Source organism: Myotis yumanensis, unplaced genomic scaffold, assembly GCF_028538775.1.
Source record: "Myotis yumanensis isolate MYYU_CA2020_CCGP unplaced genomic scaffold, mMyoYum1.0.hap1 SCAF_3, whole genome shotgun sequence".
NCBI classification, from domain to species: Eukaryota; Metazoa; Chordata; class Mammalia; order Chiroptera; family Vespertilionidae; genus Myotis; species Myotis yumanensis.
The window spans coordinates 112,539,322-112,562,723 of record NW_027223754.1 but is presented as its reverse complement, the minus strand read 5'-3'; the positions used below and the strand labels follow the sequence as shown (position 1 = coordinate 112,562,723).

The 23,402-nt window shown below is 45.4% G+C and overlaps 1 protein-coding gene across 2 annotated transcripts in view; it reads left to right on the top strand.

The window, feature by feature from the left end:
- The window catches only part of B3GLCT (beta 3-glucosyltransferase), a 128,300-nt gene that overhangs the window by 7,301 nt on the left and 97,597 nt on the right, over nucleotides 1-23,402 (top strand). For both annotated transcript variants that reach the window (XM_070409380.1, XM_070409381.1), the window contains exons 2-3: nucleotides 10,551-10,597; nucleotides 22,551-22,590. In XM_070409380.1, coding sequence (XP_070265481.1) covers nucleotides 10,551-10,597; nucleotides 22,551-22,590 — 87 coding nt within the window. The remainder of the gene's footprint in view (nucleotides 1-10,550; nucleotides 10,598-22,550; nucleotides 22,591-23,402) is intronic.

The following is a 23,402-nucleotide window of genomic DNA, read 5'->3' as shown; positions in this document are numbered from 1 at the left end:
TGCTTCCTGTGAGGAACTCTAGGCTCTTTACACATCACGTTTCATTTATCTTCTCGAGATCCTGAGGGTATTGACGCAGGAGCTTGCTTTTTCATTTATGAAATGAAGGGAGGAAAGGCAGGTAAGGAAAAATGGCCAGGGCTTGTTGTGAAAATAGCTCCAGTCATTTCCCTTAAGGGCCTGCCCAACTGTTCATCCCAATGTGTGTCAACCTTTCGCACACACAAGAATCACCTCAGTGTCCTAAAGAGTCCCCTTCAGGATTCCCTGTTAAAATACAGATTCCTGGGTTCCAGATCTTTCTGATTCAAAATATCTGAAATGAGGCCTGTAGATTTGCATTTCCAGCAAGGCCCAGGTGAATTGTATATGCTGGCAGGTGCAGGAACCCTGTCTGGGCTACCTAGGCCCAGTAATGTAAACTAGATGACTGCTAGTGGCTTTGTCTTAAAAGATACTAGGGGCTGTTTCCGGAGACAGCAACGTATGGTTTCGAGGCTCAATACTCAGCAGTAAGGCATTTTGCCTACTGGGGAAACAAAACCAAAACCCTCCGAATTCAAACTAAGGAGTTTTTCTCTGGTTCCAGCATTGTTTGGCAGATTTTCAAGTGCTTCTGGAGGGAATATCATGTGTGGGTCATAAGTCTCCAAAACTAGGGAGTGGGTTGTTACAGCAAAGATTTTTGGACACCAGACAAGTAAGTTCCTACAGGCATTAGAATGTCATAGACTGTGGGTGCTGTGGAGTCAGTGGTCCTGATGGGTGTATTTAAAACCTACTTTTTGTATGTCAAAAATAAGATAACCAACATTGAAGCATAGATGTGTTTCTATAAGTTAGCCCAACAGTTAATGGTTCAATAATATTCCTGCAATGTGAAGGAATTATACAAAGTGCTGATGTCCTGTGTATTGCTCTTTGCTCTTTTGGACCTCCTTTGTGTGTTCTGGAGCAGGTTGTGTGACCTGGGACTCCTCTGCCCCTTACCTGTAACTCAGCTTGTTTTGAATCTCCCCTAAAACTCTGTTTGAGTTGGAATTTTATTCTTTTTATATCCTGAGTGGCACATGGGTTCTTATATCATTTGTTTAAATTAGATATGACTCAAAGAAGCAAATGAACTTTTTCTTTCTAAAATATATGGTTATTTCCTACTTATTTTCTTCCTATTTCCTGTCCTTCCTGTAAATATGTTTGCCCTATGGCATATAGACTCTGTTGATCCTGGCAAACTCTGTCACCAAGTGATTTTTTCCCCTCTGACTTCTTCCATAAAACAGGGGATGTGTTTCAAGTTGGGGTAGGTAGTGGGCTTAGAAGATGATGGATGTCACATCTGTATGCTCTCTGCCATCCTTGGGTGGGAGCCACGCCTCCTCGAATTCCTTCTCTGAAAAGGCTGAATCACTACAAGTGTGGTAGAACCCATGGAATGGGCAAAGGGGTGTCCTGACCCTAAATGTTGTCCGTTCTCTACTTGCCCTGGTAGCAGAATTGTGCTGGCATCACCCCCAATCCAACATATCCCTTTTCCTAAGAGTTTGCTGTTGGCACCTGAGCAAAAGGCTCAGTGGCTTTTTCCATAGGACAGATCCTGTCCTGAACTTGAACAGGTAATAACCTATTTCATTCTTGTTTGACCCCCCTACCCCCCACCCCTTTACAGAAAGGGAGGCAGAGGCTTCGAGAGGCCCAGTAACTGGTCCCATGTTGCTTAGCTATTAAGCAGCAGAACCTGGATTGGATTCCAGGTGGCATGAGTCTAGATCAGTAATGGCGAACCTATGACACGCGTGTCAGAGGTGACAAGTGAACTCATTTTTTTTGTTGATTTTTCTTTGTTAAATGGCATTTAAATATATAAAATAAATATCAAAAATATAAGTCTTTGTTTTACTATGGTTACAGATATCAAAAAATTTCTATATGTGACATGGTACCAGAGTTAAGTTAGGGTTTTTCAAAATACTGACATTCTGAGCTCAAAAGGTTCGCCTAGAGTAGACTCTGTGTCTCTGACCAGTGACCTCATGGTACAGCAGGCCTGGAGCCAAAGGCCTGTACATAGGAATCACCTGTGCTTACATCTCTCTCATCATCCTTGTGGATCCTCTTTGCCCCACCCATATCCACTGCTAGGATCTTGTCTCTAAGCCTGTCCATTCTGCTTCTGTAGTATCCCCAACACTTGCTCTTGCTCACAATCCTACTGTGCCCAGGCACTGCTTCACTTTAAGTCAGTCCCTTATCTCTCATTGCCTGGCTCAATTAGCTTCCCAGATGATGTATTTGTGTCTTTTTATGTCCTCCCTATAGCCCACCCACACACCACCCCTAGAAAGCTGTCTAAGGCACACATTTCAACACAGCACTTGCCTTCTTAAAAAGCTTTTGTGGCGCTCAGAATATAACCAGACTCCCCAACACCAATCCCTTTCGTGACATGGCCCCTGCCATCTCCAGCCTCATCTCTTCCAGGCTCAGCCACTCCCTCCCCTCAGGTGTCCATGCTCTGGAAACACTGTACTTTGTGTGCAGAAGCCTGTTTCCAGGCCTCCTTGAAGTCTCTGTGTCCTGGACGTTACTTTCTTAAGTCCTGAGCTTCCCAGTCTAGAAGCCTCTTTTACTTCTGCCCCCTGCTTGGGTGAGGTGCCCTCTGTCCACCCCCAGGTGCTTCCTACGCTTCCATCAGGACAACTGCCATCAGAGCCACACTTCTGTGCTTGACATTGATGGAAGGACTTGTCTCCTGTTAAACCACGAGCTCCCTGGAGAGATGCTCATCCCTCCTATTCTCCACTCCCAGCATCATGTGTGGCTTAGAATGTCCACACGGCCACATTTGAATTTTCTGTTGAACAGTTGAAAATATAAATTCATAATGATAATGGTAATAGCTGCTGTCACCCAGAGCACTTTGCAAGTGCCAGGCCCTGTTCCAGGAACAGTACACATGTTAACCATGTGATCCTCAGCCACTGCCTGCAGTGGTTCTGTCCCCAGCACATGGAGCGTGACAGGTGCTCCATTCTGTGCTCGGGCATGGATGGATGGAGCTGCTACCCAGTACGCCCACAAGCTCAGGGACAGTGGATTTGTCTGAGGATGAAGGAAGGGCAGGTGCTGCCCACTGTGGCTGAGCTAGAGTTTGTTTGTTTCTCCTCCCTCTGCTGCCATTGATTATCTTCAAAGCAGACCCAAATAAATTGGCCGAGGGCTGTGCATCCTGGAGTTTACGGCCCGCTTTGGAAGACCTCGAATGAAACCTGGAAAGCTCCTGGAAAGGAACTGAGCTATGGGGGCGGAGATGTGCTGAGTGAGATGTTTTGTAAGTAGGTCACAGGAAAGAAAGTAAAGCCCCCAAAGCTGCCTCCCACAGTGTGTGAAGTGTGCAACCCTGAGGGGGGCGGGGAGGCACCCACTGCCAGCTTCTGGGTGTGCTGTGAGCAGGTCCTGATGGCAGATTCAGGGGCACGTGGTTTTCTTCCTACTCTTGGCTTGTGTGCAGGGCACACCCACACCTAGACACGCCCAGACTGATAGTGTGTTACCATATTCACCACCAGCAGCAAGGCCATGATCACCCGCTGGGCTGGTCATCCATGCCCAGCCATCCTTAACTCACTTAATCCTGGCAGCACCCCTGGAGGTGTTATTTATTTATTTATTTATTTATTTATTTATTTAATTTCATTTGGTTTCTGTGATAGATGTTACTTGGAGAGTTTGGGAGGACAGATTGGGGAACAGGAACAAAACAGAGCAAGAAGTTAGAGGGACCCTCATCTTTCCTGCGTGGGCATGGGGTCCTGTGCTCCCTCCCAGGAACAAGAAAAGATAGTTGATTAGTGTTGATTAAATGCAGTGCAATTAATTCCTCTCCAGTTTTCTTAGGGGAGCCCATAAATCTTTGTCCCAGGTTCATTGTAAGATCTTGATTTATTTCTCAGGATGGGTGTGCTAACACATTTGTTGGCTTGAATTATTTAAGGTTATAACATAAAGGGTCTTACTTCTTTGCCCTGATTTGCACTTTACATATAGTTCCCTGTAGCAATTCACAGAAATTCATGTCAGAAATAGTAAAGGGAAAATTACTTTTAAAGAGCAGTTTGAAATATAAGAACATGAGTAACCTTGCAGTATTTCTCCTACTGTACTGTGCCTTCAGGCCAGGCTTTCCAGAATTTTTTTCCCCATTGAATCTGGAAATTTGCGAGAGGCCAAACATCACACACACACACACACTCACACACACACACACACGGAGGCCCCAGGGGTTCCCCCTACTTTTTCTCACTTTCCTCCTCTATTTGTACGTTTTTCCTTCATTTCCTCCAGCTGTAGATTTCATTGTATGAATTCTATAAATGATTCATCGTCTTACAAGGCCAGGCTTAATAATGGTATAGTGTACTCTGTCTTCCAAATGCATTTGGTTCCTTGATGAGTTCTTTGTTTTATTTGGATTATGGAAGCAAAGATAAAACCAATTAGTATTTTTTTCCACATTCATCTAATGGTGATGATTTTGCCATGTGATTTGATCTTATGCCTGAAAGTACTCTGATGTGTTTCCATCAGGGGAAAAGTTCTTAATTTCACAGCAGAATGATGGAGGGAAATGGCAACTTTCATGATTTTTTTTTGTTTGTTTTCGTTTTTCAGAATATTTAATTGTAGGCCTGTGTATTTTTGGAATGAAAATGTTTGCCCTCTCCTCAGCCATATCTGAATAAAGGCATGGGGTCTTGAGTATGACACGCAGGATTTGTGGAATCCATTTGATTTATCAGGAATAGCTTTTCTTTATGTAATTCCTAATTGAAACAGTAACGTCATCAAACAGTATTAGCTGCTTATTTTTGAAAGGTGATGTATTAGTCATTTTCAGAACTAGTACCTCCAAATACAGTTACTTTTTGTTCAGTAGAGTCTACATTCTAAAGGGCTTCTGTGTTGACATAGCCACCTGACCCTGCAAACAGTGACATAAGACTCAGTGCTGGTTATTAGATGGCGAGTCACTGTTCAGTTGATATTATTTTTCTTATAGAAGAGTAAACTCCAGCCCAGAGAGCTCTTTGACTGTTCATGTTTGACATTAGGAATTGATGGGGTTGGCAGATGTGTATTTTGCCATCAAAGTCATGTATTAGATTGACCACAGTTTTTATAGCCTGCAAGTCGTTAAATATTCTATTTTCTAAAATTCTGTGATGCTGAGTGAGGTTAACATGTTGTGACCTCCCTGTCTGATTTTTGTTACTAATTCTATATTTGATTCTTCTTGTGGGTTGTAAATGTGCATACTAAGTTGGAGGTATATTACCCATATTAATCCCCTCCCCCCCCACCAAAAAATTAAATACCTAGAAGCAAAATTTAAATGGCTAAAGTGTGTTTGGTGTTAAACCTCTCCTTTCTTCTTAGAACTTAATGAGTGATTTGGACTGTGTGTGTGTGTGTGTGTGTGTGTGTGTGTGTGTGTGTAAAAGTAAGAAAATAGGTCAAATCCTAGTGAAAATAAATTAAGGTTGGGGCACTAAACTGTTCCATTCTACTGGGTGGAATGCTGCCTAGTGTAAGAAATAGACAACCCTTAAGCGTTGTGGCTCCAGGGACATCATGGAGACTTGCATTCACTCACTCATTCATTCATTTATTCATATTTAGCACTCATTAAATAAATATTAATTGATCTTCTTGTGTGTGCTGTCTGTGCCCTATATTTGTGGGCAAATAGTAAATAAAACCACATTCTTGCCTTCATGGAGCTTACAATGAACTAATATCTTCTACACTAATAAAAAAGAAACATGGTAATTAGCGTACGACCGCTACCCTTTTCATTGGCTAATCAGTGAGTATATGCAAATTAACTGTCAGCCAAGATGGCGGCTGGCAGTCAGGCACTGAAGCGAGCATGAGGCTTGCTTGCTGCGGACTCCAACATTCCCCGCCTCACTTGCCGGCCTCTTATCTGCAACTCTAAGCAACTATGTACTATGTTGCAAATAAGAAGGTAAACAAAACCCCAGAAACCAGCCGGACTGAAACCCAGTTGGACTGAAACATTGGATCGATGTTTTCAGCAGCGAGGCCTCAGAGCTAAAGCTGGCCCAGAATAAAAAAAAAAAAAAAAGAAGAAAACCAGGAGCGGTTGGGAGCTTCAGTCACTCGCTTCAGGAAAACAGCCCTCAGCCCCTCACCCAGACTGGCCAGGCACCCCAGTGGGGACCCCCACCCTTATCCAGGACACCCTTCAGGGCAAACCAGCCAGCCCCCACCCATGCACCAGGCCTCTATCCTATATAGTAAAAGGGTAATATGCCTCCTGGCACCGGGATCAGCGGAGCAGTGAGGCTCCCAGCACCGGGATCAGTGGATCAGCGAGGCTACCTGCACCAGGATCAGCGTGACGGGGGCAGCGCCCAAACCCCCTGATCGCCCTGCGGCTCTGTGTGTGACAGGGGGCGGTGCCCCAATTCCCCCCCACCCCCACCCCCACGGGCCCTGCTCTGTGTGTGACAGGGTAGAGCCATAACCTCTCCATCGGCCCTGCCCCGAGTGTGACAGTGGTGGCGCCCCATCCCCCTGATCGGCCCTGCTCTGTGAGTGACAGGGGGCAGCGCCCCAACCCCCTGATCAGCCCTGCTCTGTGAGTGACAGGGGGCAGTGCCCCAACCCCCTGATCGGCCCTGCTCTGTGCGTGACAGCGGGTGGCGCCGCAACCTCCCCATCGACCCTGCCTTGAGTGTGATGGGGCGGTGCCCCAACCCCCCAATCAGCCCTACTCTGAGCGTGACTGAGGGTGGCATCGCAACCTCCCGATCCACCCTGCTCTGTGCATGACGGGGCGGTGCCCCAACTCCCCAATCGGCCCTGCTCTGAGCCCGACCAGGGGCTGCACCTAGGGATTGGGCCTGCCCTCTGCCACCCGGGAGCAGGCCTAAGCCAGCAGGTCGTTATCTCCCAAGGGGTCCCAGACTGCGAGAGGGCACAGGCCGGGCTGGGGGACCCCCCTCCCCCTGCCCCCCGAGTGCACAAATTTTTGTGCACCGGGCCTCTAGTATAAGATAAGCAATGAACAATTAAACATATATTATGTCAGTGGTGGTATGTGCTCTGTAGAAAAGTTAAGGAGGGGAGAGGGAAGAGCAGGGGGTGGAGTTGGAGATTTGCTATTTATAAGAAGTGGTCTCAAGGAGGCTTCCTGTAGTATCTGCTGTTATCTAAATTTCACACATAGAGGTTCATTTCACTTACATTTCAATTTCATTCTGCCTTTTGAAATGTCATTAGGAAATGGAAATGATCAAACCACCTTCATGACTGGCTTCTTAGTATGACTATGTTTTAGATTATTTCCCTTGAGCAAATGTTACTGGAGAGAGTCAGAGGCTGTGATATATAGGATGGGGCTGGGAAGCACCCAAATGAGTGAAGTCCTCTCCTGCTTCTGTCACCTGGGAGCCCCACTACCCACATGCCTTGTGCTGCATTACTGCTCTATGGAATTGCCTGTCCCACCCTGGAAGTAAATTCTTGCTTAATGGCATTGCCCATTTTTTCTGGGGATGCTGATTGGAGAAAGCAAACTGTGAAATACTTTTGAGAAATGCACTGTAAAATTAGGAATTTTTTTTGCTCAGTTCACCTTCCTGTTTGGTTTATTATTTTGATTTACATTTTCAAAGTGTTACTGTTATTATTATTACTAGAGGCCCGGTGCATTACATTCTTGTTCTGTGGGGCGGGGGGTCCCTCAGCCTGGCCTGTGCCCTCTTGCAGTCTGGGGCCCCCTCAGAGGATGTCCTCCGAGGGGTCATTAGCACTGCAGCGAAGGCAGGAGAGGCTCCTGCCACCGCCTCTTTGCTCGCCAGCTGTGAGCCTGGATTCTGGCTGAGTGGCGCTCCCCCTGTGGGAGTGCACTGACCACCAGGGGGCAGCTCCTGAATTGAGCATCTGCCCCCAGGTGGTCAGTGTGCGTCATAGCGACCCATTTTTCTGCCATTCGGTTGATTTGCATATTAGCCTTTTATTATATAGGACTAGAGGCCTGGTGCACAAAAATTTGTGCACTTGGGGTGGTCCCTCAGCCCTGTGCCCTCTCGCAGTCTGGGACCCCTCGGGGGATATCCACCTGCTGGCTTAGGCCCACTCAGCGGGGGATCAGGCCTAAATTGGCAGTCAGATATCCCTCTGGCAGCCCAGGAACCCTCAGGGGATGTCCACTTGCCAGTGGGGAGCAGGCCTAAGCTGCACTCGGACATCCTTAGCGCTGCTGAGGAGGCGGGAGAGGCAGCCTGGCTTGTGGCTGAGCAGAACTCCCCCTGTGAGAGCACACTGACCACCAGGGGGCAGCTCCTGCATTGAGCTTCTGCCCCCTGGTGGTCAGTGTGTGTCATAGTGACCAGTCATTTCCAGTCGTTCTGCTGTTAGGGTCAATTTGCATATTACCCTTTTATTATATTGGATAGAGGCCTGGTACACGGGTGGGGGCCGACTGGTTTTCCCTGAAGGGTGTCCTGGGTCAGGGTGGGGGTCCCGCTGGAGTGCCTGGCCAGCCTGGGTGAGGGGCTGAGGGCTGTTTTCAGGCTGGTCAAGCCCTCCAGTGGGGACACTCACCCCATGGTGTGGCCAGCCTGGGTGAGGGGCTGAGGGCTGTTTTCAGGCTGCCCACAGCCCGTTCAGGATGGGGGAGTCCCGCTGGGGTGCCTGGCCAGCCTGGGTGAGGGGGATGGCTGTTTTCAGGCTGGCCACGCCCCTCAGTGATGGAAGCTTCCAGGCTCTCCTTTTTTTTTTCCTGGGATTTTTTTATCTTCTATAATTGAAACTTTGTAGCCTTGAGCAGAGCCCAGGGCCAGCCAGGGCAGGCGGGAAGCTTGGCTTCCTCCATTGCCAGGAGCAACCCAAGCCTCCTGCTTGCTCCAGCTCTGGGGCCGTCGCCATCTTAGTTGGGTTATTTTGCATACTTGCACCTGATTGGCTGGTGGGCGTGGCTTGTGGGTGTGGCTTGAGCGTAGCAGAGGGACAGTTAATTTGCATGTTTCTCTTTTATTATATAGGATTACTTTTAATGTAGATCTTAGATATGTCTCTAGGGATCTATCTATAATAATAAAAGCATAATATGCTAATTAGACCGGACAGCCAAACGACCTTTCAGACGACCTTCTGGATGAAATCACGGCAGTGGGGGCTGAGGCAGAGGCTGCTGCTGAGGCAGAGGCAGTTAGGGGTGATCAGGCAGGCAGAAAGGCAGAGTGGTTAGGGACGATCAGACAGACAGGCAGGCAAGTGGTTAGGAGCCAGTTGAACATCCCCCAAGGGATCCCGGATTGCGAGAGGGTGCAGGCCAGGCTGAGGGACACCCCCCCCCCCCATGCACAAATTTTGTGCACTGGGCCTCTGGTATCTTTATAAGTGGGCTCTGACTCAAAACATTAAATCGCTCTAAAAGGGGAATGGTTTTAATTCCTCCCACTACCCTATGGCTTCAGTAGGGTTCCTTTAGGTGTCCCGAATGTAGCAGCAGTGTCTGTACCACACTTCTACCCCATGATCCCTGAGATGGAAATCTGGTGCCACATTTTGCTCTGTTGCTGCCAGGCTCTGGCAGTGATTGTGAGAGTGTGGATTTCCAGATGCTTAAGAATTCCCCTTTGCTTAAGAAGTGACACAAAAAAAGAGCTGAGGTGTCCTAAATTAAATTATAGTGGCAAGTGAGTGAGAGAAAGAGAATAGAGTATTTGAACAGTTACTAGCTATCAGTCAACTAACAGTAAACTGCTCACCTTCCTGAATGTCTGTTGGGACTTTGAATCCACCTTCAGGCTCTATTAGTGACCAGCAGACACCACTGCCTATGCAGGAACCTTCAGGACTGTTGCCACCACCAAAGTAGTAAACATTTCTTCCTTACAGGCTGTTCACCTATCCTAAAACTGCCACCGTCACCTTTTCCACCTCTCTGTTTGTAGCCAAGGTAAATTCTTTCAAAACAACGTAGATCTTTCTTCTCCCAAACATAATAAATAAAAACTCCCCCCAGCCCAACACAGCGGATATGTTGTCTTCTCCACACCTGCTGCTGGTGGCTTAGACTGCACGCCCCAGGGCCTGATCCTTTTGTAGCTAGTGTATGGCTCAGTGACCCCCTTTTTAAGAAGAACTTTTGGCCGTGAAAGTTTTTTTGTTTACCATATGGCACCAGAGTTGAGGTTTCAAAGAAGTTGTATTCTGTGTGCATTTATTTTGTGATTTATATCTATAGACATCAATGGTATACACAGGTTCTAATTTCTCTGATGGAATATATTTTTAGTTTTGTAGCCTGAGTGTCTGTTGGCTTTCACTGATAAATTATTTTAGGTCTGGAGATGAAGGCAGCCAATGGTACTGGTTTGTGGCAATGCAGCTGCTTTTAAAAATGAGCAAAATATGTCTTATATCATTATCTTTTTATTTTAAGCAAAATTGTTCTATGTGAGAATAAATCTTAATGGCCAATTTTAATATAAAAATGTTTCCTTTTTTTCCAGCTTTTGCATTGGCTTCTAAAGATGTAAAGGAGGTCACACCATCTAAGGTACTGATTCTAATGATCAAATCTGTCCTTCTCATCTGAGGTTCATTTGCGATTTCTTTTAAAATATATATTTTTTGTTGATTAAGATATTACATATGTGTCCTTATACCCACGTTACCCCCTACCCCCCCCCACCCCCCCCCGCTCATGCCCTCACACCCCCCCGTTGTCCGTATCCATTGGTTAGACCTATATGCTTGCATGTAAGTCCTTTGGTTGATCTTTCCCTCTTACCCCCACCCTCCCCTACCTTCCCTCCAAGGCCCGACAGTCCAATCAATGCCTCTCCGTCTCTGGATCAGTCCTTGTTCATCAGTTTATGATGTTCATTATATTCCACAAATGAGTGAGATCATGTGGTATTTATCCTTCTCTGACTGGCTTATTTCACTTAGCATAATGCTCTCTAGTTCCATCCATGGTGTGGCAAATGGTAAGAGTTCCTTTTTCTTCTTCCTCTTCTTAAAGAATACCTTTCAGCATTTCATATAATGCTGGTTTGGTGGTGATGAACTCCTTTAGCTTTTTCTTATCTGTGAAGCTCTTTATCTGACCTTCAATTCTGAATGATAGCTTTGCTGGATAAAGTAATCTTGGTTGTAGGTTCTTGCTATTCAGCACTTTGAATATTTCTTGCCACTCTCTTCTGGCCTGAATGGTTTCTGTTGAGAAATCAGCTGACAGTCATATGGGTACTCCCTTATAGGTAACTGACTTTTTTTCTCTGGCTGCTTTTAAGATTCTCTCTTTGTCTTTTGCTCTTGGCATTTTAATTATGATGTGTCTTGGTGTGGTCCTCTTTGGATTCCTTTTGTTTGGGGTTCTCTGCGCTTTCTGGACTTGGAAGTCTATTTCTTTCACCAGGTAGGGGAAGTTTTCTGTCATTATTTCTTCAAATAGGTTTTCAATATCTTGCCCTCTCTCTTCTTCTGGTACCCCTATAATTCTGATGTTGGTACGCTTGAAGCTGTCCCAGAGGCTCCTTACACTATCTTCATATTTTTGGATTCTTTTTTCATTTTGCTTTTCTGGTTGGGTGTTTTTTGCTTCTTCGTATTTCAAATCTTTGACTTGATTCTTGCGATGTTCTGGTCTGCTGTTGGGAGTCTGTATAATATTCTTTATTTCAGTCAGTGTATGCTTAATTTCTAGTTGGTCCTTTATCACAATATCGAGAGTCTCACTAGATTTCTTGAGGATCTCACTACATTTATCAGCGGTTTCCATAAAATTCTTGAAAATCTTTGAACCATGGTTTTGAACTCTATATCCAGTCGTTTGCTGTCCTCCATTTCTGTCATTTGTGACCTGTTTCTTTGTCTTCGCATTTTGTCTGCTTCCCTGTGTTGGTAGAGTGGTTTTGTGTGCTAGGTGTCTTACAGGGCCCAGTGGCTCAGCCTCCCCAGTTACCTGAGGTGGACACTCTTGGTGCACCCCTTTGTGGGCTTTGTGCACAGTCTTGTTGTAGCTATGCCTTGATTGTTTTAGGTGTCACTGGGAGGAATTGACCTCCAGGCCAATTGACAGTGAGAATCAGCTGTGTCTGCAGTGGGAGAACTTCTGTGCTGAAGACACCCTTCTGGGGCAAGACTTGCTTCAGTGGGGCTTTGGTGCTCACTGAGTCTGCCCCCTGAGTGTGTTCCTTATGAATCTGAGGAGTTGTAATCTGGATGGTCCCACTCTGACCACTGGGTACACTGGCTCTTGGATCTAAGGAGGTGCTAATTAAGCCTCTTCCTGAGGTTACCCAGCAGGAGCTACAAAGAGATATGCAGATTCCCCTTCCTTTTTGGGGGGTTTGGGGGTGCCCAGATGAGGCCCAGCTGAGAAGCAATGCAAGCTGCTGTGGGGCCTTGGGCCTTCTCTTGGAAGTTCTGGGTCTGTCTGGCCCAGCTGCAATTTGTTAGGTAGTTGTCAGATTGCAAAGGACCCGGGCATTCATATGCAAAAGGCTTTGCAGCAGCCTGGATGGGGCGGTGTCTCAGAATCAACAGGGCGGAGCAAGCAGCTATGGCTGATCCTCAGCCCTGCCCTAAGGGGACGAGCGTCTCAGTGTCGGGGTAATTGCTGCCAGCACCTCTGAGGGAAAGCCGCCCTCAAGTTCCGAGTTCTGTCTGCTGCCAGACCGTCCAGTTTCTCCCCATATGAGCCCTGGGACCCCAGAGATTTCCCGGAACCGGAGTTCAGAGCAGTCGGGAGCTTGTGACTCCCTCCCGATTCAAAAAGACAGCTGCATCCTCAGGTGCCTGCTCCTTTCCCCGCGCGCGCACCGGAGCCTCCGTACCTCTGCACTTTACTTTCGTAGCTCCTCTGAGTCTATGTGCTCTTCTCTTTCCTTGTAGTTGTAGAATTTCCACTCAGCCAGCTTTCCTGTGGTTCTGGATGATGACCGTTCTGTCTTTTAGTTGTATTTTTGAAGTTGTTGTCGGAGGCAGCAATTTCCAGTGTTTTCCTATGCCGCCATCTTGGTTTCTCCCGTTTGCGATTTCTTTAATGGGAGCTGTCATGAATGTTTCTTTCAGTGAAGTTTCTTTTTTTTTACGAATTTATGAAATTTTGGTCAACGTAGATTTTGAATTTCTAGTAGCAACCAACAGATAGGCTGGCTTTTAAGAAAATTCTCCTATAGTTAAAGCATATCCACTGGGTTTCAGATTTCTTTATAAAGAAGACGATGTTCTGATGTGAAGTTAGACATTTTAGAAATCTTGCTTGGATATGATGGTTTTCACCAGTTGTACCGCATCTTAACCTTGGGTTTAATTTTCCTAGTCTGTGAAAGGACTGTGCTGTGTTTCCAGGGTCACAAGAGCCTGAGAGTCCCTCACCTTGAGGGCGGCACCATTAGAGGGCATCTGGGACTAACTGAGAGATCCAGACTCTGTGCTCAGTCAGAACCAGAAACTGATCTGGGGCCCCGATGGAGAGGGGACAGCACTCACCCAAATCTCTGAGCTGCTGCTTTGTCATAATTTCATCATTGATTTTGTTCCGGAACCTCATCTAAATTTTACCATGTGGGCTTTGTACAAGGGTAGTTTTAGCACACGAGAAGGAGAAACAATACTTTAAAAATAGGGGTTGTTTTTGCCATATTAATTAAGGCTCAGTTGACTTTTTTTTTTTTTTTCCCACACTTAGTATAAAAGCATTTTAAAATAGAATGTTTCTTTTACCTGTTCTAGCTATACTATGGGATTCCTACATGGGGGAAAATAATAATAATAATTCCTTAAGATTTTAAGATCCTTTATAGTTAATTAAGCATTTTCAGACATTTCATTTAATTTAGTCTTCTCAATGATTCTGTTACTGCACAGCAAAGCAGATATTCTTTTGGAAAGCTCAGAAAATTTACCTTCAGAGAAGTTAAGTGGTTCAACTGAGGTCACATAACTATTAAGAGGTGAAGTCAGAATCCAAATTTTCTGAATTCTTGAATTTTTCAAACCAATTTAATATTACACAGCCATGTGCATTATAAAATGTGTGTGTGTGTGTGTGTGTGTGTGTGTGTGTGTTTGGCAACAATGAGGCTCATTTATGATAAATTTAAAGTGCTACCCAAGATTTACTAATAGGGACCTAAAATTTTATCTAGTAAATTTAGAAATACTTTCAAATACAGGTTTTACTTAATCTTCTCAAATGAAGAAATATATGTCTTCTTTGCCTTAAATACATATATAAATCTAAATATAGAGGTAAAGGGAAAGTCCTCTATCTTAGTGTCATTTTTCATGCAAAAGAGCCCTTGAAAAATGTCATTAAGCCCATCTGTGCTAAGGCCACAGAGCCAAATAAGCCATTAATCCCACGAGGAGAGACAGTGATGAAATGCCTTCTGTAGACCATACCCGAGACTGGGAGACAGAAAGGAATCAGCTTGTCCAAGGTCAACCAAAGTCTGTAGCAGGCTTGGAGACAGGAGTTATTCTCATTAGTTTATCTGCCCTTTCAGTGCTGCTCAGAAGCAGCCTGCTGTGTTTCCCTCACTTCACTGCTCACTTGGTGACATGCCCTAGAGCACAGGCCAGCCCGATACACGGTCGAGGGCCTTCCCAAAACATGGTTCATATTCACTGGTTGGTGCCAGGTGGCTTCACATGAAAGTCCTGAGTGCTGCCAGTGCCTTGAGGTCCTGTCTGGGGCCTGGCCTCCAGGCCCAGGCTTCTCTTCTGGGCTCCTGGCCGCTGCACTGTCCTGGATTGGACCTGCCCACTTTCAGGGAGCCTGTCCTCCAGGCTCTGCTCCAGGTCCTGGATGCTGCCTCAGCCATGGCCATGTACCTGTTCGGCCTGCAGATTGGCCTGGCCTTACATCCTATGGTGACTCGTGACATTGTATTCCATATGACAAGGTGTTAGAACTGGACACTGAAGCCACATTGCAACGGGTCACATCCCTTCTCCAACAATGACCTGCTGTGGAACTTTCCAAACCTTTCTGTGCCTCAGTAGCCTCAGTAAGACTGGATAATAGGGCCTGTCTCAAAAAGCTCTTTGAAGATGAAGATGTATGTGTGTGTGTGTGTGTGTGTGTGTGTGTGTGTGTGTGTCCATCACATAGAACAGCCCAGGCCCCATTTAATATGACAGCAAGAAATGTCCTTTGCAACTTTTCAAGGGGAACCTAAACAAATAAAAAAGAAGAGCCATGGACATTACTGCTTTTATCAGTTAATTTCTATTACAATGGTAGTAGATATTACATAAAGGAGGCGATGATGATAGAAAGTGTGAGAGCTAACAGTTATTGAGCACTTGCTTTGGGCAGACATTATGCTTAGCATTATATAATCTATTAAAGCAGGTCTTGTAATTATGGTTCCTGTTGTACAGATGAGAAACTGAGGCTTGAGCTAGTAAGTTGTGGAGGCGGAAAGAACACAGGCCCACCTTACAATGGAGGACTCTGATGAACACGTCCTGCTTAATCATTTTACTGAGAATCTCAGGGGTGGTGGCGGCTGTTGGTGAATGGGAAGAAGATGCCATTTTATCCCTATTCCTTCTTAAAAGATTTCATATTACATTCTTTTGGGGATGCTTTATTTTCTTTTAATGAAGAATTTATAACCAAGCCTCACCTAGATGGATTGAAAGTGTTCAGATCTGTGGTGCATTAAAAGTAAAACTGGACTAATGGTGCTTTGGTTTAGTCTTATTCTGGCAAGAGAAGGAACTGTTTGTGAGATATAGGTGTTAGAAACAGACCTCTTTCTGATCTGAGTAGCAATTCAGTAGGCTTCTGAAACATTGGCAGTGAGCACATTTGGACTGATATTGATAGTCAGTAGAAGAAGCGTATGGCAGCAGAGATAATAAAACACACCATGTCTATCTTTTTTCTTAGGAAGAACTAAGCCTTTTCATGAGGGAAGTTGGACAGAATTTTGAATGTTCTGTCAATTAGTTCACTTAGTCTAATTTTCTTTCTCAAAGGGGAACTTTCTCAAGACTATTTTGGTTCCATGTCAGTTCACTGAATCCAAGGGGTTCTTGGATATTTTATTTTTACTATTTACTGGTATAAATTGAGCCACTGGAAATAGCTAATCATTTTCTAGCTGTTTTGTCAGCTAGTCGGTGCAGCAGTGCTCGATGACAGAGAGCTATTATTTTGGTTGCTCTTCTTTGGTTTCACAAAGATCTCTGGTGGGAGGAAGTCCAGTGGGATTCCCAGCTTGGAATCATTGAGTCAGGATATTGTTGATCTTCCAACTTGTTGATGAAGGTGACTGTTGTGTTACAGGAAAGGGGACCTGGCCCTTAGCAGGTCAGCCTAAGGATGGCCTGGAGTGTGTGGGTTCTTGACTTTGTACAGGAAAGATTTCACAATACGAGTCCAAGTGATTTTGAGAGTAACTGTATTAAAGCTGGGGACAGTGAAACAAAGAAGGGCTTAGGATAGAAGAAGCACCAGGAGAGAGACTAGGTGGGGCTGCTTTGGCCTCTAGAAATGTTACAGGAAAGAAGTGAGCTAAGGGAGGCTGCTGTTAGTTCACTGGGAAGTCAGAGAAAAGGGGGCCTTAGAGACAGGTTCAGGGGGTTAGTCCCAGATGAGCTGTTGCTGCCCATTGCTCCCTGGTTGCAAGTCTTGTGGGGTCCCTTAGAGTTTAGGAGATGCATGCCTGTGGAAGAAGAAGAGGAGGAAGGGAAAGGTGCGGGCATGCTCCCTGGAGGTAGAGGGAGAGCTGTTTTTTTTGTTTCGAGGGTTTTAAAGGCTGGGAGTTTAGGGGAGGTCTTAGGGAAGGATCTCAATAGAATATAATTAGCCTTTTCAGGGTCCTGAGTTCCACTGATCGGTCAGTGTCCGGGCAGGGAGCTAGTAGTCATTGCAGCTGGGCCTGGCATCACCCACCTCGTTTTGTAACCAGATAATGAGTCTGGGCTGCCTGTCACTACTTGAGTCAATTCAGCAGAGACAGGATTGTATGAGCACTTACTCCAATAATGCCAGCAATATGGAGAGCAGCAGGTCATCCACAAAAATCTGCTCTGCGCCCCCCACCATAAGCCAGCTGCTTATATTGGGACGAAGATTATATGGGGAAGTAGGCAAAAGGGTATGCCAAATGGGCAGTTTACAGGTAATGCGTGCTGGGGATTTGCAAAGGCCAGCAGGTATGGAAAGGGCTGGGATCTTCAACAGGCTGGTGATATGTAAAGGGCTGGGGCGTCTTCAAAGGGCTGGTGGCTCTGGTTTCTGCAACAAGGTGGTTAATCTTTACATGATAATTGGCAGCTCCTGGATGTGGAGGATAGGCCTCATTTCCAGGTGAGCTCCCAGGTCCCACGTGTTAGAATGTGCTTTCTTTAATCAGAACAAAATAATCACGGCTAATAGAGCCTGATTAATATTTCTTCCAATTGTAGTTGGTCCCCAATATTCTATTTTTGTTTCTATCAGTTTGCTGCTTTTCTGGGCCTGGAGCTGAAATACAACTGAAGCCTAGATGTTATCTCTAGGCAGGGAAGGTCAGAAGGTCTAAACCTAAACCTCATGACCAGTGATATGTCAAAGGAGGAAAGGCCACCCTGGGAACGAGGTTCAGCGCCAGTTTTGTATGTTGCTGGGCACCCAGGGCTCTTCACCCTGGTGATCTGCCTTATCTGGCTGTAAATTGCTCTGCCAGTTTGTTCAGCTAACTGTCTCAGTTTCCCCATTGTACTTGCCAAGGAATTTTCCTAGCTTCTTACTATCCTGCCTCAGTTGTAGGTATTGTTTTTAGCTTACTCTCAAAACCTGTCTGCTTCTAATGTGCGCATTTTCTGAAGAATTCCTGTGGAGGCAGGCTGGATGTGCATTTTTCATGGTGAGGAGGGGGTGTAAGAAAGGAACATTAGAAAGGAGTCAAAGACCTGGATTTTCATCCTTACATAGTGATGTTAATTTTCATCCTAACTAGAATGACTGTTGGACAATGGGTGAATCCTTCATCTTTCCTGAGGCTCCATTATCTCATTTGTAAAAGGAGAGTGTTGTATTGGATTATCTTCACTGCTGGTTTTTAAAATTGTGGTAAAATACACATAACATCAAATTTACCATATTAACCATTTTTAAGTCTATAGTTCAGTACTGGTAAGTACATATATATTGTTGTGTAGGCATCTGCAGAACTCTTTTCATCTTGCAGACTGAAACTCTGTGCCCAAGAAACAATAACTCCCCTTTCCCCATTCCCCAGCCCCGGCAGCCATCACTTTACTTCCTGTCTCTATAAAGTTGACTATTCTAGGTGCTTCATATAAGCAGAATCCTACGGTGTTTTTTGTTTTTGTTTTTGTTTTTACTGGCTTACTGATAGGTTAATTGGAAAGTAAAAGGCAAAGAAGTGAGAGGCAACAAGCATTTGTGTGAAATCCAAAAGAATAAGCTCTTGGGGAAGCACTGATTTAGGAAGAAACCCAGATAGTGTTCTGATAAGAGACAAAGGCAATGGGTATTTACAAGAAGATGAGAAGAGGAAGAGTCCATTAATAGAAAGAAAGTATTTCTATTGGTGCAGATAAGCTTACATAGTGATGTTAATTCTTGTTTTTCTTTTTTTCTTCTTTTCTGTGATGTTAATTCTAAAGAATATTTTTAAGTTTCAATCCTATAGCCAGTCCAGTAGTCATAAGATCTGCTTTCTTGTTATCTTTGCAAACATTTTTATGTGGGAACATAATGTTGCTTTAGTCCCAGTCCAAAGGTTATTTTGCCCTGTTTTAACATTCCAAGGTTTGAGGCATGACTGTGCAAGGCAGCTCCAGCTCCATTTTATTATTATTACTAGAGGCCCAGAGCATGAAATTCATGCACTCGGGGAGGGGCTGTCCCTCAGCCTGGCCTGCACCCTCTTGCAGTCCAGGAGCCCTCGGGGGATGTCTGACTGACTGACGACTGATGGACATCCTTAGCCCTGCCATGGAGGTGGCGGGACTGTGCTTACTAGCCATGAGCCCAGCTTCTTCTTCTTTTTTTTTTTTTTTTTATTTATTTATTTTTATTTTTTTTTATTTTTCGCTTAAAGTATTACAAAGGGTATTACATAAGTGTCCTTTTTTCCCCCCCGCCCTTGACAAACCCCTACCCTCTCTTACCCCCCAGTCTTATGTCCATTAGTTATGCTTATATGCATGCATACAAGTCCTTCGGTTGATCTCTTACTCCCCTCCCTCCTGCCCCCCAACTCTCTCTGGCCTTCCCACTGCAGTTTGACAATCAGTTTGAGGCAGCTCTGCCTCTGTATCTATTATTGTTCAAAAGTTTGTAATGGTCTTTATTATCCATGAATGAGTGAGATCATGTGGTATTTTTCCTTCATTGACTGGCTTGTTTCACTTAGCATAATGCATGAGCCCAGCTTCTAGCTGAGCAGCACTCCCCTGTGGGAGCGCACTGACCACCAGGGGGCAGCTTCTGTGTTGAGCGTCTGCCCCCTGGTGGTCAGTGCATGTCATAGTGACTGGTCGTTCTGCTGTTGGCCCAAAACCAGCTCTCTGACATCCCCCAAGGGGTCCCGGATTGTGAGAGGGTGCAGCCAGGCCGAGGGACCCCACCGTTGCACCATCAGGGCCAGGGAGGGACACAGGAGGTTGGCCAACCAGGGAGGGCCCGTGGGAGGGTCCAGGGTGTGTCCAGCCCATCTCGCTCAGTCCCAGTCGGTTGGACTCCAGCAGCAAGCTAACCTATTGGTCAGAGCGTCTGCCCCCTGGTGGTCAGTGCACATAATAGTGAGTGGTTGAGAGGCCTTAGCATATCATTAGCATATTATGCTTTGATTGGTTGAACGGCTGACTGGACGACTGGACATTTAGCATATTAGACTTTTATTATATAGGATTATTATTATTTTTGTTAAGCCTCACCTGAGGATATTTTTTCCATTGATTTTTAGAGAGAGAGAGAGGAAGGAAGGGGGCAAAGAGAGAGGGAGAGAGAATATTGATGTGAGAGAAGCACATTGATTGATTGCCTCATGCTAGAACCCCGTCTGGGGCTGGGGATCGAACCTGGTATGTGCCCTTGACCGGGAATTTGGTGCTCTAGCCAATGCTCTAACCACTGGGCAATGCAGCCAGGGCTCTGGCTCCATTTTGAAGTGGCTCCACTTATATTATTTTTTGCATCGCTTAACATAATGTGCTCAAAGTTCATCCATATTGTATCAAGTGTCAGCATTTCCTTTTTAAGACTTAATAGTATTCTGTTGTATGTATATACCTCATCTTCTTTATCCATTCCAATGCTATTTTTGGATGTAAAATTTCTAGTTTTCCATGAGCCTATCTGGCAGCCAAAGCTTTGGCTCCCAAGGAGAAGGCAGCTTGGCCAAGGGGTAGCAGGTCAATGGTGGAAGTGGAGAGGCCACTCTGGATCAAAGGCCAGTGTTCCTTCTTTGAGAGCAGGCTGTTCTGCTTGCCACAGTGGCATTTAGAATATCAAAGATAGCGAGTGCACACGTGCTAACTTATGATGGTACCTGGCTTTGGTTCACACATTTACAGAAGTGTGTTGAGCTTTCTAGTCTCTCTCACTCTCTCTGTCTCTCTCTCCTTTTTGCTCTTTCAAAAAGTATGTGTTTTATCAGGAGTAAGTAAAGTGTCACTTGATCAAGAGCTGTAACAAATGAATACATGATTGTGGGGCCATGCTTGTCTCAGTGGTATTTCTGCTCTTGAAGCAAAGATAATTTCTGAAAATACTACCAAAGATAGACATTCCCCTCTGTTCTGCTGTCTCCTCCCTGTCTATTGTCATGATCCCTTTGGCAGTCTAAGAGAATTCATCTCTGTGTATCTTAGCTTTTAAGCTGCTTCCAATTTTGTAGGTAATTTCTTGTTGCTGTCTATGAAGAAAATGGAAAGACATTTGCCACTATCTAGTTGTCATAATTATAGCATACTAGTGGCCCGGTGCACAAAATTCATGCACATTAAAAGGGAATTAATTAAAGGAAATATTTTAATATTGCTATTTGCTCTTTCTCTATAATAGAAGTATCAGAGATGAAAGAAAATTAGTAAAATGTATATGAAAATCTTCCTCCTGTCAGGGTCTGGGGCGCGCTGTGGAACCCAGAGTCAAGTCCATGCCCACCCACGTGCACCTCAAAATCGTGCAAGACCCAGACCCGGCCAGCCCTACCCCCATTGGGCGAGATCAAGACCCAGCCGGCCCCACCCCCGTCAAGCCTTGCTGGGTGGGGGGGCACAGCCTCAGGGCCCCCATCAATCCCTGCTGGCTGGGGGCGCAGCCTCAGGTCCCCTAGTGCAGCCTCAGGTCCCCTGGCCCAGCCAGGGGTGGGGGGCATGGCCTGAGGTTCCCCATTCAGTCCTGCCGGGCGGGGGGCACAGCCTCAGGTTCCCTAACCCAGCCTGGTGCCACGCAGCCTCAGGTCCCTGCTGATCACTCATTATGGCTCATTACAGGAACCCTGCCTCTGCTGTGGGCACAGCCATCTTGTGTTACAGGAACCCCGCCTCCACCGTGAGTGCAGCCATATTGCGACAGAATGAGGGTCAATTTGCATATTACATCTTTATTATATAGGATGGTGGTTAAAGCAGAAAAGTACAACTAGAGAGAAAATTCCTTTTCTGCTGGAGGAGACAATGGAAATGGCAGGTTTAGCTGCTGACTGGTACTTTGTCAGAGAAATCTTTTCAGAGCTCCTCCCCTGATTTCCCAGTATCAGGTTCAGGTGTTTCTGTCAGGGCCTCTGCAGCTGTCCGATGTCCCTTCTGTGCTCATGAATTCTCATGAAGCACAGGCTGACCACCTGCAGGGCCCAGTGTAGCTTCTCAGGCAGGAGAGGACATCATGGTACCATTTTTGATAGTACATCTGAGCCCAGATGATGTTCATCTTCATGGGGAACACACTGCCAGAACTGATGCAATCTGTGATATGTTTGTAATGCTTAGAGTTTACAAGTGTTAAAAAAAAAGTAAAGAAATGGAATTACTTTAAAATGGAGCGGAGCTGCCATCCCTAAGGAACTGCCTTGCACATCTTATGCATTAAATCTTTAGAATGTTAAAATTGGGCAAAATAGTCTTTGGACTGTATCCTTAACAACTGTTTGCAGAGATAACGAAAGAAGTTATGACAACTACTGAATTGAAAATTAAAAACATCGTTTAGAATTAAAATCATATTGTTATTGGTGCACACAAGCTAACATATTGATTTTAATTCTCATGAAATGACTGCCCAAGATCACATGTGAAAGAGAGCCACATGGGAAGGTTGTGCACCATACAGAAGGGCATCCTTGTTGCTTCCCCCCTTAATACTGGTCTTTGTTTGTAGGAAAGCACTTTCAATCTCTCATCTTCAGTACCCGCCCCCTCTGAATGTTAATATGTAACACGTGTTCATTCAGTGTATTGTTAGCTTTGTTAGCTTTGTTATGTGATGAGATTTATCTTTCTCTCTCTCTCTTTTTTTTTAAATACAGAATTTGGAGAAAAGTGGTATGTCAAGGAAAAATGACATAGGTATGTAATGATTTTTTTTTTTTAACTTAAGAGTATGTACCCAGGTGTATTTCTTGTAAATTATTTTTCAGTGAAATTCATTTTTCTTTCTGATTTTATTTATGGTGTAAATATTGTTGTGTTTCCAATAAGGGCAGATTACCCTACCAGGTGAATAAGACAGTGTCTCTGTAACTAGAGGTCCATACTTGTGGGAGAAAAGGACACACTGTGGTCTTTGTTCATGCCCTCTTCTGCTTGGAGCCAGGTCCCCCACTGTGTACCCGCAGACACCACTTGCCCTTCAGGTACACTCATTGACATGTCTCCTGTCAGACTCCTCCTAATCCCTGGCTTGCTCCTTGGAAAACACACCACACTTCTGTCACAGCCCATATACACCCTTATTTGCAACCTCTTTTAAATGCATATTTCTCCCTTAGCATGTTGTGTCTTCAGGGATGTGACCATGAGTGAGAATTTTTTTTTGTATTCTGTGGGAAACATACCGCAGGGTGTCAACGGAAGGGTAAGGTCACACCTTTGTCAGTAGGGGTTGGTCTTTTCTCAAAGGGTGTGAACTTTGTCACTGTCCATTATTCAGAGTGGGCAATGGAAACCTGGAAGATGGGCTAGGGTAGGAGGGAAAAGGTATGTCTTCCTTTCTAGGCCTTTCCTTCCTGGGCCCAGATTCTAAGGAGTCAAGAAAACTTGTGTGGGGGTGGCGGTGGGGTGGCCTGTGCTGGATAGGTGAGTCTGAGGTCCTGCACACACAGGGGAGCTTGGGGCATAGGTGGGGGTCTGCGGGCTCTGAGAGCAGCCTTATTTAAGGA